This window comes from Anabrus simplex, chromosome 1 (assembly GCF_040414725.1).
Source record: "Anabrus simplex isolate iqAnaSimp1 chromosome 1, ASM4041472v1, whole genome shotgun sequence".
In the NCBI taxonomy this organism is placed as follows: domain Eukaryota; kingdom Metazoa; phylum Arthropoda; class Insecta; order Orthoptera; family Tettigoniidae; genus Anabrus; species Anabrus simplex.
This window is the reverse complement of record NC_090265.1, coordinates 727454625-727468943: the sequence shown is the minus strand read 5'-3', so window position 1 is coordinate 727468943 and position 14319 is coordinate 727454625. Positions and strand designations below refer to the sequence as shown.

At 40.3% G+C, this 14319-nt stretch overlaps 1 protein-coding gene and 1 non-coding gene across 5 annotated transcripts in view; both read left to right on the top strand.

Annotated features, from left to right (window-relative positions):
• LOC136857427 (serine-rich adhesin for platelets) overlaps positions 1-14319 on the top strand; it is a 244989-nt gene that overhangs the window by 56197 nt on the left and 174473 nt on the right. For all 4 annotated transcript variants that reach the window (XM_067136082.2, XM_067136080.2, XM_067136081.2 and 1 more), the window contains 2 exons: positions 4227-4470; positions 8414-8519. In XM_067136082.2, the coding sequence (XP_066992183.2) occupies positions 4253-4470; positions 8414-8519 (324 nt within the window). In that variant the 5' untranslated portion in view covers positions 4227-4252. The remainder of the gene's footprint in view (positions 1-4226; positions 4471-8413; positions 8520-14319) is intronic.
• LOC136859317 (U6 spliceosomal RNA) lies at positions 1441-1547 on the top strand. Its single transcript, XR_010858962.1, has one exon. It is a non-coding gene; the product is annotated as a U6 spliceosomal RNA (small nuclear RNA).

The following is a 14319-nucleotide window of genomic DNA, read 5'->3' as shown; positions in this document are numbered from 1 at the left end:
AGAAAATTGACACATCATCCAAATGGCGTTGCAGGACAGATTTGCATCCTGTTCAGCTGTGGTGCAACAGTGTAACACATCGTACACTATCAGGAGTGACAGTCCGTCGCTGTTTATTACGGTCTGGGTTACTGGCACATTGTCCACTTCTCTGCCTACCTTTGACTAATGTGCATAAACATGCTAGACTGCAATGGTGTATGGAACGACATGACTGGAGACAAGAATGGCAGCTGATAGTGTTTTCGGATGAACCCAGGTTCTGTTTGTTTGAAAACGATAGCTGCATTTTGGTTCGCCGCAGACAGGGGGAGAGGCATCGCCTTGACTCCATTTGCACAAGACATACTGCGGCCTAATGGTGTGGGGTGCTGTTGGGTACAACCACAAATCACAGTTGGTGCATGTCCAGGGCTGTGACCAGTTTGACCTATGTGAATGACATCCTGCGACCTATAGCCGTATCCTTTCTGCAAGACATCCCAGACGCCATATTTCAGCAGGACAATGCCTGACCACATGTTGCTGCATGAACACGTGCCTTCTTGTTGTTACAGGATGTCAGACTTTAGCCCTGGCCCGTCTAATCACTGGACTTGTCGCTAATCGAAAATGTGTGGGATATGGTTAAACGATGGGTGCGGTGCTTTGACCCATTGCCAACCACCAAAGACGAACTGTGGAAACAGGTGAATGCACCATGGATGGCTATACTCCAGGATCGCGCCTTATACGCGTCGATGCCATCACTCATGAAATAAGTTATTATTGCCCATGGAGGATCCAGTGTCTGCTAGGCAACAGGACACATGCTGAACCTAGGTGACGGAAATGCTAATTGTTTCTGAAGAACATACTAAATGTCCTGTGAATATGAACTTCCTATCTCAAGTCTTTCAAGGTGTTCTGTTTTATGAGCATGAGTGTATGCAGGCCAAATGGAGTTGTTAATGTATTTAATTATAATGAATTAGTACATGTTCTGCCATCTGTGATGTGTCGTAATACATCGTGATTCCCTGTCAAATTTCTCCTGTTTATTTAACTTTTGAAAGTTGACATGTCTGTTCCTTGGAATGCAGACTGGTTACTTCATTCCTGTCTAGTTGCTTGTGACAAGCATTTTAGTGCATGTGTAGAATCCTCAGTTTCAAGTCATATTTTAATTTTAGGTAATACTTTTTCTTCTCAACACACGTAAACTCTTGAACAGATCCCAGCAGCAAACCGTGCATTTGCCTATCCCACTCTTTCTGTATACTGCGTGATTGGAAAGCACTTTCTGCACTATAATACCCTGGTATAGAAATGTGTGATTGAACATGCTAGTCAGAGCGTGAGGTATTGTGTTATACTATTAGCTACAGAAAAGACCATAGATTTCAATGGTTTTAAATGTATTGTGATAATTCACTTTAAATAATTTCAGATATAATAACCGTACTTTCTTCAGCAGTACATATACTAAAATTAGAACGGTACAGAGAAGATTAGCATGGTCCATACTCAAGGATGACGTGCAAAATTGTGAAGTGTTCCACATTTTTGCATTGATGAGATGGAGGGAAGTTACAGGTGTAGTCTGCTACACCTCATTCAGCTATACATAAAACATCGTCAATATATAACCTTTTTTTTAAACACACACACATAAGGTAAATATTTCTTGATAAAGTTTGTTATGTAATAAAACACTTTAAAGAGTTCAGCTGGTTATTCTTATGTTAATAACACTTTAAATCATATATTAAAACATCATGTGGTTTCCTTGGAAAAATCAGCCAAAGATAAAATGTTCCTTGCTACTGTTTGTTCTGTTGTACCCCACTTTAAGCGTATTAAAAAGTCAACTAAATTTAAAATATTCGCCTTGTTGTTGTTGTTGTTGTTGTTGTTGTTGTTAGAACACTTTCTAGAACAAGGCCTCTCAAATGCCCAAAATCTCACGTGTGCAAATCGAGGCGCAGGAGCTCCGTGCACTGTGCATCGGTCCGACTTTGCTCAACTCGGCTTGACTCAGATGGTGTAGTGTGCTGAGGGGGACGAAGCGTTCGGTGATAGACGGCTTGTTTATCAGTGAAAGAGATAAGCGCAAGACAACAACATAATAATGGAGCAACCTGTTTCGAAGAAAGCAAAAACTTCCGAAAATGCATTTCAATCGAACTGGGAACTTTCGTATTTTTTCTCAGTCGTGAAGATAATGCCAGATGCTTAATCTGTGGACAATAATTATGCAATAACTTAATCAAAAAGATCTATTTTCCAATACAAAGGCTTTGCTGAAATTCTACGAGAATTTGTCGAAGAAAGATTTTCCTAAGCTGCATCAAGAGTCAGCTGAGATTATGTTTGGTTCCACATGCATATGTGAAAGGTATGTTTTCCTGTTTTGACTTGTACGAAAACTAGATTGCGTGTGAGTAGAACTATTTCTGATTGTAACTTAAAGAAGGCTCTCAGAATTGCTGTCAGCCGATCCCTTGTTCCAGGCATAACTGGTATCATTGCAAAGGTAAAAGAAAAGAAGAGCTAGAGAAGGTAAATTGTCTGCTCAAACCAAATTGAAAGATATATATATAAAACAAGAGTTTTGTCTGTACAGTGCTCAGAATTTAAAAAAGAATGGTACCGAGCTCGATAGCTGCAGTCGCTTAAGTGCGGCCAGTATCCAGTATTCGGGAGATAGTAGGTTCGAACCCCACTGTCGGTAGCCCGGAAAATGGTTTTCCGTGGTTTCCTATTTTTACACGCTTCCTTCCCACTCCTAGCCCTTTCCTGTCCCATCGTTGCCATAAGACCTATTTGTGTCGGTGCGACATAAAGCAACTAGCAAAAAAAAAAAGAAAAAAAAAAGAATGGTATTTCTGTATCGGTCGTGTCCACAGTAACAAGCAAATGCACTTTTTAATTTTCTGTAATTTTTGTCTTGTCTGTCTGTATGTACGTACGTACGTACGTACGCGCATCACAAGAAAACGGCTGAAGAGAATTTAATGAAAATCGGTTTGTAAATAATTATTAATAATAAATAGTAATAATAATGAATAATTTTATTCACGCTGAGTGAAATGGTAGTTTAGGGGAAGCCCTAACATTTAATTCTCAAATATTTATGTTATTAGTGATCTTATCGATAACTAAAGTTATATAGTATTAAATTTCCATTAATTTATGTGTTATACATTTCCACCGTACCGGCTATGATAATTGTAATATTCATGAATTTGTATTTGTACGGGTAAACAGAATTTAACGAAAATCAGTATGTAAAGTTAGGGAATAAGGAACTACAGTCTATGCTATAAATAATTTTCTAATATGCCCTAATATCACAAAGTCGAAAGAAAACTAAATGTGATGGCCTACAATATTGAAAGCTCATAAAATTGATCAACCGTAACATCACATTGACCATTGTTTGTTGTGACATGATTTGTGTCTTCTGTTGCCATTCATCTCCGATAGATGGGATTATTGCTGCGTACTGAGTATAACAGCCTGCCTGAATATTGGTGGGAAGTAGCTGGAAGTTAGATAACTTTTTTCTTTAGCATGCCAATCCTCTGGTTCATAAATTTTCTGATACTACTGGTACATAACACACTGGTTCATCATAGTATTTGAGCTATTCAGTCCCTATTCTGAGGCGCTGATTGGAATAAACAGCATGCACATTTAACCGAATAATGGCAGAGGAGTGTCCATGGCTGTCTGTGGTGTGGTCATTCCAGCACTGGAACTTTCAACTGTTAGATCAGCACAATAGTACTGTTCGTTAAAAGTGAGAAAATGTGCAGTTTTTCATTTGATCGAGTATTTTATATGATAACATTGATTTTAATCGCTACATTCCTACTGACTTCACTTGGGAAAACCACTGACAATGTTTCTGAGAATTCCGTAGCGAAGCACGGGTACTTCAACTAGTAACAGAATATAGTACTTCAGGCTTTTTTTTTTTTTTTTTTAAACGCCGAACTATGTACGGATAATCTGCACCTGGATCATCAGGGGTTTGCTGTATTTGGATAAAGTCAGTTTGACTTCTGACACATTCATAGAAAACCAAAATTGTTATATTTTCATCATGAAGGTGTGGTAACTCTAAGATGGAATCAGATGTTGTGTTAGTGTGATGATCAGTCCTAAGAAATACGAGATCTAAGATTTAGAAATCTGTTGTTATCCTGTTTGTGTAATGTGTGATTTTTGGTTTATTGCAGCATATTCTCCAGTATCAACCAATATTATGGGCCAGAGTTTGATCTACAATCATATGTCACACCATTACCGCCGCATCTACAATGCCAAAAGCTGTGTGGATTGTTCTCCTCCGCGAGTCCCTCGGCCTGGGCAGCGGGTCATGGCCTCTCCGTGTGTCAGGACGTGTTCCGATATCCCTCCCAGTAGTATGGCCTTGGTTGATGAGCTCATCTATGACACTAAACTGGGACCTGCTGCATATTGGTAAGTTGATAGTGCTTCCTGCTGTTACATTTCAAGAAATAGAAAATAAAACCGCTAGTAATTATTATTATTATTATTATTATTATTATTATTATTATTATTATTATTATTGAAATAGATTAAAACACTAGTGATGTGGGTAGGATTTGTTAACAAAAAGTATTCGAGAAAATCACAAGAGACTGTTTGAAAAAATAACTGTTCTCTTTAAAAGAACATATGTACATCTTTATTATAGACTGTTATGCCTTTGAGCTTTCAGTCTGCAAGCCTCTGTGAATTTACTGAACACATCTAGTTCTGTGGCCTCGTTTAGTTTCATACCTCTTACCTTCAAAACATTAGAAACCTGGTCTAAGCATTGTCATCTTGGTCTCTCTCTACTTCTCTTACTTTTACATGATAGAGTCCATTATTCGTCTAGGTAATCTCTCCTCCATTTGCCTCACGTGAGACCTCCACCGAAGCCGGAGTGCGCGTACCGCTTCATCCATCGATTTTATTCCTTTATCTCCTCATTCCGAGGTACCCTCCTGTTATAGTTTCTATGTGTTTGTACCGCTGATCATTCTTGCTACATCCATGTCTGTTACTTCTAACTTATGAATAAAATATCCTGAGGCCGCCCAGCTTTCACTCCTGTACAGCAAAGTTAGTCTGGAAACAGACTGATATAGTTTCCTCCTGGAGCTGACTTCTGCTGTTGATTGCAGCTGCGAGCTCACTGCATGGGCTTTGCTGCATCAATCTCACTTACTGCCATCCTGTTGGAATACACATCCTAAATACTTGAAATAATCTATGTGTTCCAAGTATTTCTCAAGTACTGCTGAAAACCTGAAGGTATATGTGTGACTTACACTGCCAATCTCTAATATGACTGTCCTGCTGAGCGCATAGTTGTCGTTATTCTGAGGACTACGTCCCTTGAAAGTATTTACGAAGGATTAACTCAGCAAACTGCTGTACAGAAAGAGTCTTCTTCTTCTGTTCTAGAACTGTGAATCAAGGACCTACACAGTTTTCTATCTCTCCATCACTCCCTTCCTTCCTCCAATATTTCTTCTACATTTATTCCTCTCTTCTCTATACTTTCCTTCACCATATTCATCCACTTCTTTCTGGGTCTTCCCTATTGTCTTCCTTTTATTATTTTCTTCATCAATACTCGCTTTGGAACTCTATCCTCTTCCATTCTCATCATGTGTCCATACCATCTCAGCATACTGGTCTCTGTATTGTCTTGCAGTTTAGGGAATACAATTCTCTCTCTGATTTCTATGTTTCTGATTTTATCCCTTTGTGTCTTCCCAATTATTCCTGTAAGGAATTTCATCTCGACTGCTTGGATTCTGCTTTCATAACCTTTTAATCATTGTCTCTGTGCCCGCTGCGTGTGTCAAAATACATACATTGAGTACAGAATTTTCTTGCATTTCACTGGGACGTCCTGGTTCCACACTATACCTCTCACACATTAGTAAAACCCATTGGCGTTTATCCATTTTCCAATTTTTTTGTTTATTTTCCCATCTCTGCAAGTATAAGACAAAGACACCTCCGTACAGGCCATGAAGGCCCTTGGAGGAGTGGAAGGTAAAGGCTTCCACCATTGTTAACCGCGGCACGTGATAGGGTAGAGTGGTTAGCTCTATGCCTGGCTGCCTTTGCCCCCAGGAATTAACCTGGTACTCATTTTTGGTGTAGACTGAGTGAACCTCAGGGCCATATGCACCTCCGGAAGTGGAAATCTCGTTTCATAAATTTTACGACTTCCTGACGGGGATTCGAACCCACGTCCTTCCGGGCGAACCGAGCACAACTTTACCGCCTCGGCAAGGCAGCCCGTCCTTCTGCAAGTATACTCCCAAATATTTGAAACTTTTCACAACTTCTAATTGTCTTCCATTTACTTCAATATTCCCACTTCCTACTCTATTACCTCTCGTCAGCACTGCTGTCATACTCTTCTCCACACTTATTGTCATTCCATATTCCTCTATCTCCTGATTCCATACAGTGACTTGTTTTTGTACTTCCATTTCATCTCCTCCCCATATTGCTATGTCGTCTGCAAAGCGTGAGGCCTTTGCCTCTTTGCTACCCGTTTTGTTGTTCACTCCTGTAATGACTGTGATGAAGAGTCGAGGTGATAATACACTTTCTTGTCGAAGTCCTGTTTCTACATTGAGCCAGTTTGTTTGTCCTATTTTAACACATTGGTGTCGTCCCCGAGAATTCTCGTAGTTTCTCGGCCGAACGTACGGGACGGGCTACGAAAATTCTCGTTTTTATGGACCTCGTGTTTCCTTGATTGCTGCAATAATCTAGTGGCGAAATTGTAATTTGTAAATGGTGAAGTCATGGAATAAACAGTATAAGGCAATTATTTCTCCACCATCTTCTTTTCTTTAAACCTTCATAACAAAATAATGTCGGAAATGTCGAGCTATTCCTTGGAACTTCAGTGGAGCTGTCAGCATGACGCAGCGCATGCAGTTGCTAACAGATATGGATATTTGTGATAAGTTATGTGTAGGCTGTGAGCTTGCATCTGGGAGATAGTGGGTTCGAACCCCACTGTCGGCAGCTCTGAAAATGGTTTCCTGTGGTCCCCCATTTTCACACCACGCAAATGCTGGGGCTGTAAATTAAGACCACGGTCGCTTCCTTCCCACTATCTAAGACAAAATTCTAAAAGAATTTAATTGTATAGAGTCCACCTGTTCAAAACAAGTTCAGTACACTCCTAGCCCTTTCCTATCCTATCCCTGTGTCGGTGTACATAAAGCCAATTGTAAAAGAAATCATTTCTGTAGTCACCTCATGCACACCTGATGCTTTGCCACTTTTCACCGTCTTTATAGCTTGTTTTATTTCCAAAATTTGGCCGTGTGGTTAGGAGCGCGCAGCTGTGAGCTCGCATCCAGGAGATAGTGGGTTCGAATCCCACTGTCAGCAGTCCTGAAAATGGTTTTCCATGGTTTCCCATTTTCACACCAGGCAAATGCTGGGGCTGTACCTTAATTAAGGCCACGGCCGTTTCCTTCCCATTCCTACGCCTTTCCTTTCCGTTCGTCGCCATGAGACCTATCTGTGTCGGTGCGACGTAAAGCAAGTAGGAAAAAAAAAAAGATATTTCCAAAATTGTTATATCTTAATTTTGGTTTTCTTCCACCATTTCTTCTTCATGTTCCTCCTTTTCCTCCAGTTCTTTAGCAAAATTTCCTTCCATCGCTGGAGAATATCATCTGTTTTTTTGTTTGTTTGTCCAACCCTCATCCCGTTCCTCTACGAGGTCGGGAATGAGGTGAAATAAATCTGTCGTGGCGGGTTTTTATGACCGGATGCCCTTCCTGACGTCAATCTCATCACAGGAGTTAATGAGATGAAATGAATGATGTGATATATGATAGTAGGAAGGGAGAGGGTGTATAATGAGATGAAATGAATGATGTGATATATGATAGGAAGGGAGAGGGTGAAACCTGGTGCCTACTCCTGTCGAATAGCACCAACGGGTCTGCTCAAGGCTTAACGTCCCCATCCGATGGACGAATTTAATCCAGGCTTTTGGCACACAAATAGTGAGTAGAAATTGTATACCACCTTCCCAGCCAGCCAACATTCTGATGGTGAAATGCTTTTCGACAACAGGAGTTGAACCAGCTAACCACGGCGTCAGATCGTTTAGACTTCAACGCCTTAATAATCATGGCCACCAGACGGGGTGGAGAATAAAAATCTCTTTGTGTCAAAATTTGTCCTGTATCTGTATGGAGAGAGTGATTTCCCATAGCATTGAAAACACCTCAGTGAGAATATAATATATGTACCATTAAAAGGGTGGCCAAGTTGGTGTCATTCTTCTGTTCTCCTTAATTAGATTTTAGATTAAAGTTATTAATGTAAAACTGCTAACTTATGTTTTCTTTTGTTTTAGTTCACAGATAAAAGACTGGGCTTGTTGTAACTGTAGATCAGTTTCACCGGGCCGCCAGCACCTTAAGGCGACTCCTGTGATGAACAAGAGGCCAGTTAATACAGTAGTAAGTAGTGTTCTTTTCTCTTCTTAATAGTGTACAGTAGCAGCGATTGGGGATTAGAAGTTAGGGGGGGGGGGCAAAAGAAAAATACGGACAATAGAAAGTAGCCGGGTTGAGGGATATAGCGGGTGGGCAGGGGGGGCGTTATACACATCATAACTGAACAAAAAAGCTACAAAATGGTAAGTTTTTGATGCTCTTTGAGCGAATTTCGACAGAAAGGTAAAGGTTGACAGTTTACTAACTTAAGTGCGGCAATAATAGTTTTTTGAGATTTTGATTCAGTACTATACTTTCACCAAAGAAACAATATTACACACATATTACAATGAAATAGAAGTACAGCATGATTATAAAATTTAAAAAATCATTTAGTATTTGACTACGTCCGCCTCTGTGGTGTAGTGGTTAGTGTGATTAGCTGCCACCCCTGGAGGCCTGGGTTTGATTCCTGGCTCTGCCACGAAATTTGAAAAATGGAACGGGGTCCATTCAGCCTCGGGAGGTCAACTGAGTAGAGGGGGGTTCGATTCCCTCCTCAGCCATCCTCGAAGTGGTTTTCCGTGGTTTCCCACTTCTCCTCCAGGATGGTGCCTAACTTAAGGCCACGGTCGCTTCCTTCCCTCTTCCTTGTCTATCCCTTCCAGTCTTCCCATCCCCTCACAAGGCCCCTGTTCAGCATAGCAGGTGAGGCTGCCTGGGCGAGGTACGGGTCCTCCTTTCCAGTTGTATCCCCCGACCCAAAGTCTCAAGCTCCAGGACACTGCCCTTGAGGTAGTAGAGGTGGGATCCCTCGCTAAGTCCGAGGGAAAAACCAACCCTGGAGGTTAAACGGACTAAGAAAGACTACACTCTAAGAAACTAACAGACAATATTAAAGAGACTGCCAGACTGATGAATGCACGTGGCAAGCGGGTGAATCATACATTAGTGTCCACAACCTTGGCAAAAAATATACCCCTGTTACCCTTCCTCATAGCATTTGCGAAGTCTCCACTACTTGCTGTGGCACTATACAAATCGGTTAGCCGCGATGAACGACATTTTGTGCTTATTTTCAATAATAATTTTGTTAATAATAAAAACTTTGCACAAATTATTGTTTTTAATAATTCCTATAATTCCTAGTTTCAGCTGGCTAAAATGAAATAAAAATGTAATGTTTTATCTACAAAGCGGGGGGGCGACTGCTCCCACTAGTGCCCTCTGGGACTGATGTGTTGAACATTGTACCTGGATCTACAGTCACTTTTCTGATAGCTTACTCTTTCTGTCATAATAGTAACTCTGTTCTCACTACTATTACTCATTGGACAACCTCAGTGGCACTCTCCGTTTGTCGTCCTTCTGTTCCCAAGATACTGAGCTCAACCCCAACAAAGGTCAGCAGTATTTGAGGGTGTTTAATGTGATCTCACATTTAAATAGCTTGTGAACTGACTTAGAAACCATGTTTAAATGGCGTACAGTGTTCTCCCCAGAAATTGGCAAGAATGAGTAGCCGAGCGGAGAATACTACATAAAAAATGAATATGATAACATATGAATAACAATATCAGACCAGTAAGCATCAACTGAAAAATTGAACTATTTTTATGCTTTGTCAAGGAAACAAGGTGAACAGTTGAAGAGTCAAGATTATCTTCTGAAGAGCGGAGCAAAGTTCTCTGTGAAACGTGAAGAGTTTCACCTTGTTTACATGGCATAAACCCACATCATGTCTACAAGTACGGGCCATGAAAGCATCAATGTTAATATTTTAGTGTTGTTATCACTAATAAGACTTTACAGAGTATTTTGAACTTCTAGTGTTCTGCTGCTTGTTCATAATCATGTAACACCAGGGCTTACCACTCGATTGCTGTGGAGTGCCCTATGGGTTTGTGACATCAAACAAAATCACGTGCTTGCATGCGATTTCACTCCAATCCAGACACCGTCTCGCACACGACTCTATGTGATAGTGAAGCTAAACATTTGAACTCTGATGTAATTTATGCCATTATGCTGACAATAATGAGGAGTTATCATTTAAATAATCAGTTTTACAGTAGTTACATTTTAATTTGGAGCACCCAATGACTCAAATATTATTAATATTATGTAAGTATCACACTCTAGGTTATGTTAGCCGGCTGGTCTGCAAAAATGGTAGCGCCGTGCACCCATAAAAAGGGTCCTAGGGAGAACGCTGGCCTAGCAGAGAGGTTGGAAGCATGCTAACAGATAAAAAATTGTAGGAAATCAACCAATAAAGATCTCCTCTAGAATTTGGTATGTACAGTAACACAATATTAACCTGACAGTTATGTTGCCTCAATAAAATTGCATGGTTTAGACCTGAAAACATTCTTCTAAACCACACTTTTTGCACTGACATAGTAAGTGGCACACTTTTTAGTCACATCATTTTTCTTTTCTGTTACTGAGCGAGTTGGCCGTGCGTTAGGGTCGCACAGCTGTGTGCTTGCATTCCGGAGATAGTTGGTATGAATCCCACTGTCGACAGCCCTGAAGATGGTTTTCTGTGGTTTACCATTTTCACACCAGGCAAAGGTGCAAAATATTTCAGAGAAATGGAAATTTGATTGGTGGTTGTGTCTCAGACTGTCAAGTAAGTCTTTAAAAACTGCACTGTACTCAGTAAATCTGTAAATAATGGGATCTTTGTCAGTTTTTGTTCAGTTCTAGTCACTCTCTATCCTTTTTGTCGTAGTGCGAAGACAGTTTAAAGGATTTGGTACGTTGTCAATGTTTATTACTACCATAGAAAGATGTTCCACCAAATCAACACCTGTTATGTAATGAAGTAGTGCATCTGCACGACTACACCTTTTCAACGTCATGATGGTTTCTGAGGTCACGGAAGAATGTGAATAAAGACACCACAAATAATCTGTTGTTTCTTCACCAAGATATGTAGGCTGTGTCCAAAGTCACAAGTCTACAGTTCATTTCAGAAATGCTTCCAAGACAGGTGCAGATCGTCCTTGAATTTAACACAACTAAACTGTTTCTTCCATTTATTAAACTAGTGAAGAGAAAAAGCGTGGATAAAGTACACACAAAAGAAAAACATGGGTCCAAAATTTTTAGCTGGAGCCTTCGTCAGTGGAGGATGGAATAATGGTTGGCAAGTGGACACAGTGTGAGATGAAGGGAGTGGGGGCACAGACAGGCAGGAGAAAGGAATAAAGGAGAAATTATCTAATGTTATGCTTGGGTTTTTCCCTGGACCTGAGCACCAATGGATGTTCAATTTTGGAATCTCTAAGGGCGAGATGGTAGAAAGTTGGGGATGAATATTTGAAGGACTTTATTTACAGTGTCCATTTCACTTGGCAGATCTCCCCATTATATCTTACTTTCCTTGACATTGAACTCCTCTTCCAGGCAGGCAGAATCAACATCTTTGTAGTCTTCAAACCTGCCAACCATCAGCAGAGTCTCCATAACAGTTTTTACCCATATAACACAAAACCGTCTCTACCATTCATCCTTGCCATCCAGAGCATATGAATTTGTTCATCTTCTAAAGCCTGTGCCTCCCACAATAACAACAACAACAGCAACTTCCTGAGGAAGGCCTTTACTGTTCAGAGTTATCCCACCCAATTGGTCGACCACCAGATCTCCCGGGCCATGAACATTGTCGCCAGATACCCCAAGCAACCTATCCCTGTACCCTTCATAATCACATCTCATCCTGGTCTACACAAAATCAATCACATTATAAAACAAGCATTCAGTCTTCTCTCTTCCTCACTCTACACCTACAATCCTCTTCCAAAAAGCTCCTCATTCACATTCAGATGCCTCAAAAAAATTCTCACTCGCTATGAAACGTACTAATCTTCTTGCTCTTTCCCCTGAGTAGCAGCATCACCAACAAGTCCAATCCCATTTAAACAACTGCACTTCATCCAACTCCTTTGCGAGGATGGTGGTCCATCAGTTAGAGGAAATGTGGTGGTGGTTATTGTTTTATCAGTTGGAGGAAATGCCACTGAAAGCCACCATGCAGCGCCTGTACTCCATGTTAGGAACAGCTGCAAAAGGCATCTGTTCCCACGTTGGGGTGACCTCAAGAAATCGTGGCAGTAGGTATAAAATACCTTTGAAAGGTTTTTTTTTGTATCAAAATGCTAGGGTGTCCCATCTAAGTGACATGCACCGTTTTCACCCAAAAATGTGGAAAATGGACGAGAGCTATCGACTCGTGGTCGACGTCGGCTAAGGTGGCTAGACCAAGACATCAAATCATATCAAACTAGCCACTGTCAACATTGGGACAATGACAGGCTGGAGCCGAGACCTAGCCACCTCTCTGAAGCAGCTTGCATTGAAGAAACCAGATGGACAGGTGAAAAATCAAGAGATACCGCATATACAACAAGATTTTAAAAAGATACTGTATTGAAATTTTGTACGTGTGTTTTATATTTTATATTACAGTAGAAGTCCACTATAGCGAGAATCACAACAGTAAAAATTTACTCGCTATAGCGGACTGTTGTTATATCCGTTTTTTTGTTGTTGTTGTAAAAGTCGGGGAAACGACCGTACACATTAAAATCGGCATGAAACGGCAATCAGTTTGTTCAAAACTTGCATTTTCGCGAATGATATCCACACTACGGCATACTTGTTTGTTATTTTTCGAAATCCGATACTAACTGAAAGTGTATGTTTAATTTCATCCCAGGCGACCCTGAATGCAATACGAACCCTACTTTTTCTTTCAAAAAATTTTAATCAATTTTAATCAATCTTAAAAAGTACTTCGTAAAATCATATAAATGCCTTTCTTGTACAGTACGCATTTTTAGACTACCTTTGTCTGCAATATCTTGAGGTGTATCACATTCTTACTTAATTTCAGTATATAACATTAAAATTAGAGAGATTGTTTACTTCATCCTTTATTTTTAACGAGTTAAGAACTGCTATAGGCCATGTTATTTATGCATTTATTGCGAAAATGTGTTATCCTCTTTCATTTTGAATTTTCTATAGAGTACAGCAGTCGATCGACTCCATCATTGCCTTCGAATGTCGACGAGAGAGCTTGCAAATGCACATAGTGAGAAAACTGTTCTGTACCGAAGATGATCAATCGCATTTTGTGGCAAACGTTTCAGTTTTCTTATTCAAACAGCGTCACCTATCCTAACTTAACTGTACTATACGTATGATGGAAACATACTTCCAGCGCTAGTAGAGAAATTATAACATTCTCGCTATAAATTTACATGATAATAGCCTTTCCGTAATTTAACCAGACGCGAGATAACATTAACTAACCTCTGAAATCAATTATGCACTCTACCATACCTTGAGGTGTGTCCCATTCTTACTTAATTGCAGTATTTAGCATTAAAACCAAGAGATCGTTTATTCAGCCTTTATTTTTAACGAGTTAACTACTGTTATCAGACACGTTATTGACGCACTTATTAAGAGAACATGTTCTCTTTCATTTAAAATTTTCTTTATGGAACAGCAGTCGACGGGTATTACTTATCGACTCCGACATCGCCTTCGAATGTTGACGAGAGAGCTTGCTAGTGGACATAGCGAGGAAACGGTACCGAAGGTGATCGATCGTACACAACACAATCACTGGGGTGCATAAATATTGGTAACGGAAAAAATCGCGCATGCTTAATCGCTCGTAATAACGGATACACAGTGATAGGGCTCTCGCTGTAACCGAAGGTTAATACACAGTTTCTTATAGGACTTTTGATGGGACACACAAAACTTGTAGTTATAATAGGGTTCTCGTTATATGCCGTACTCG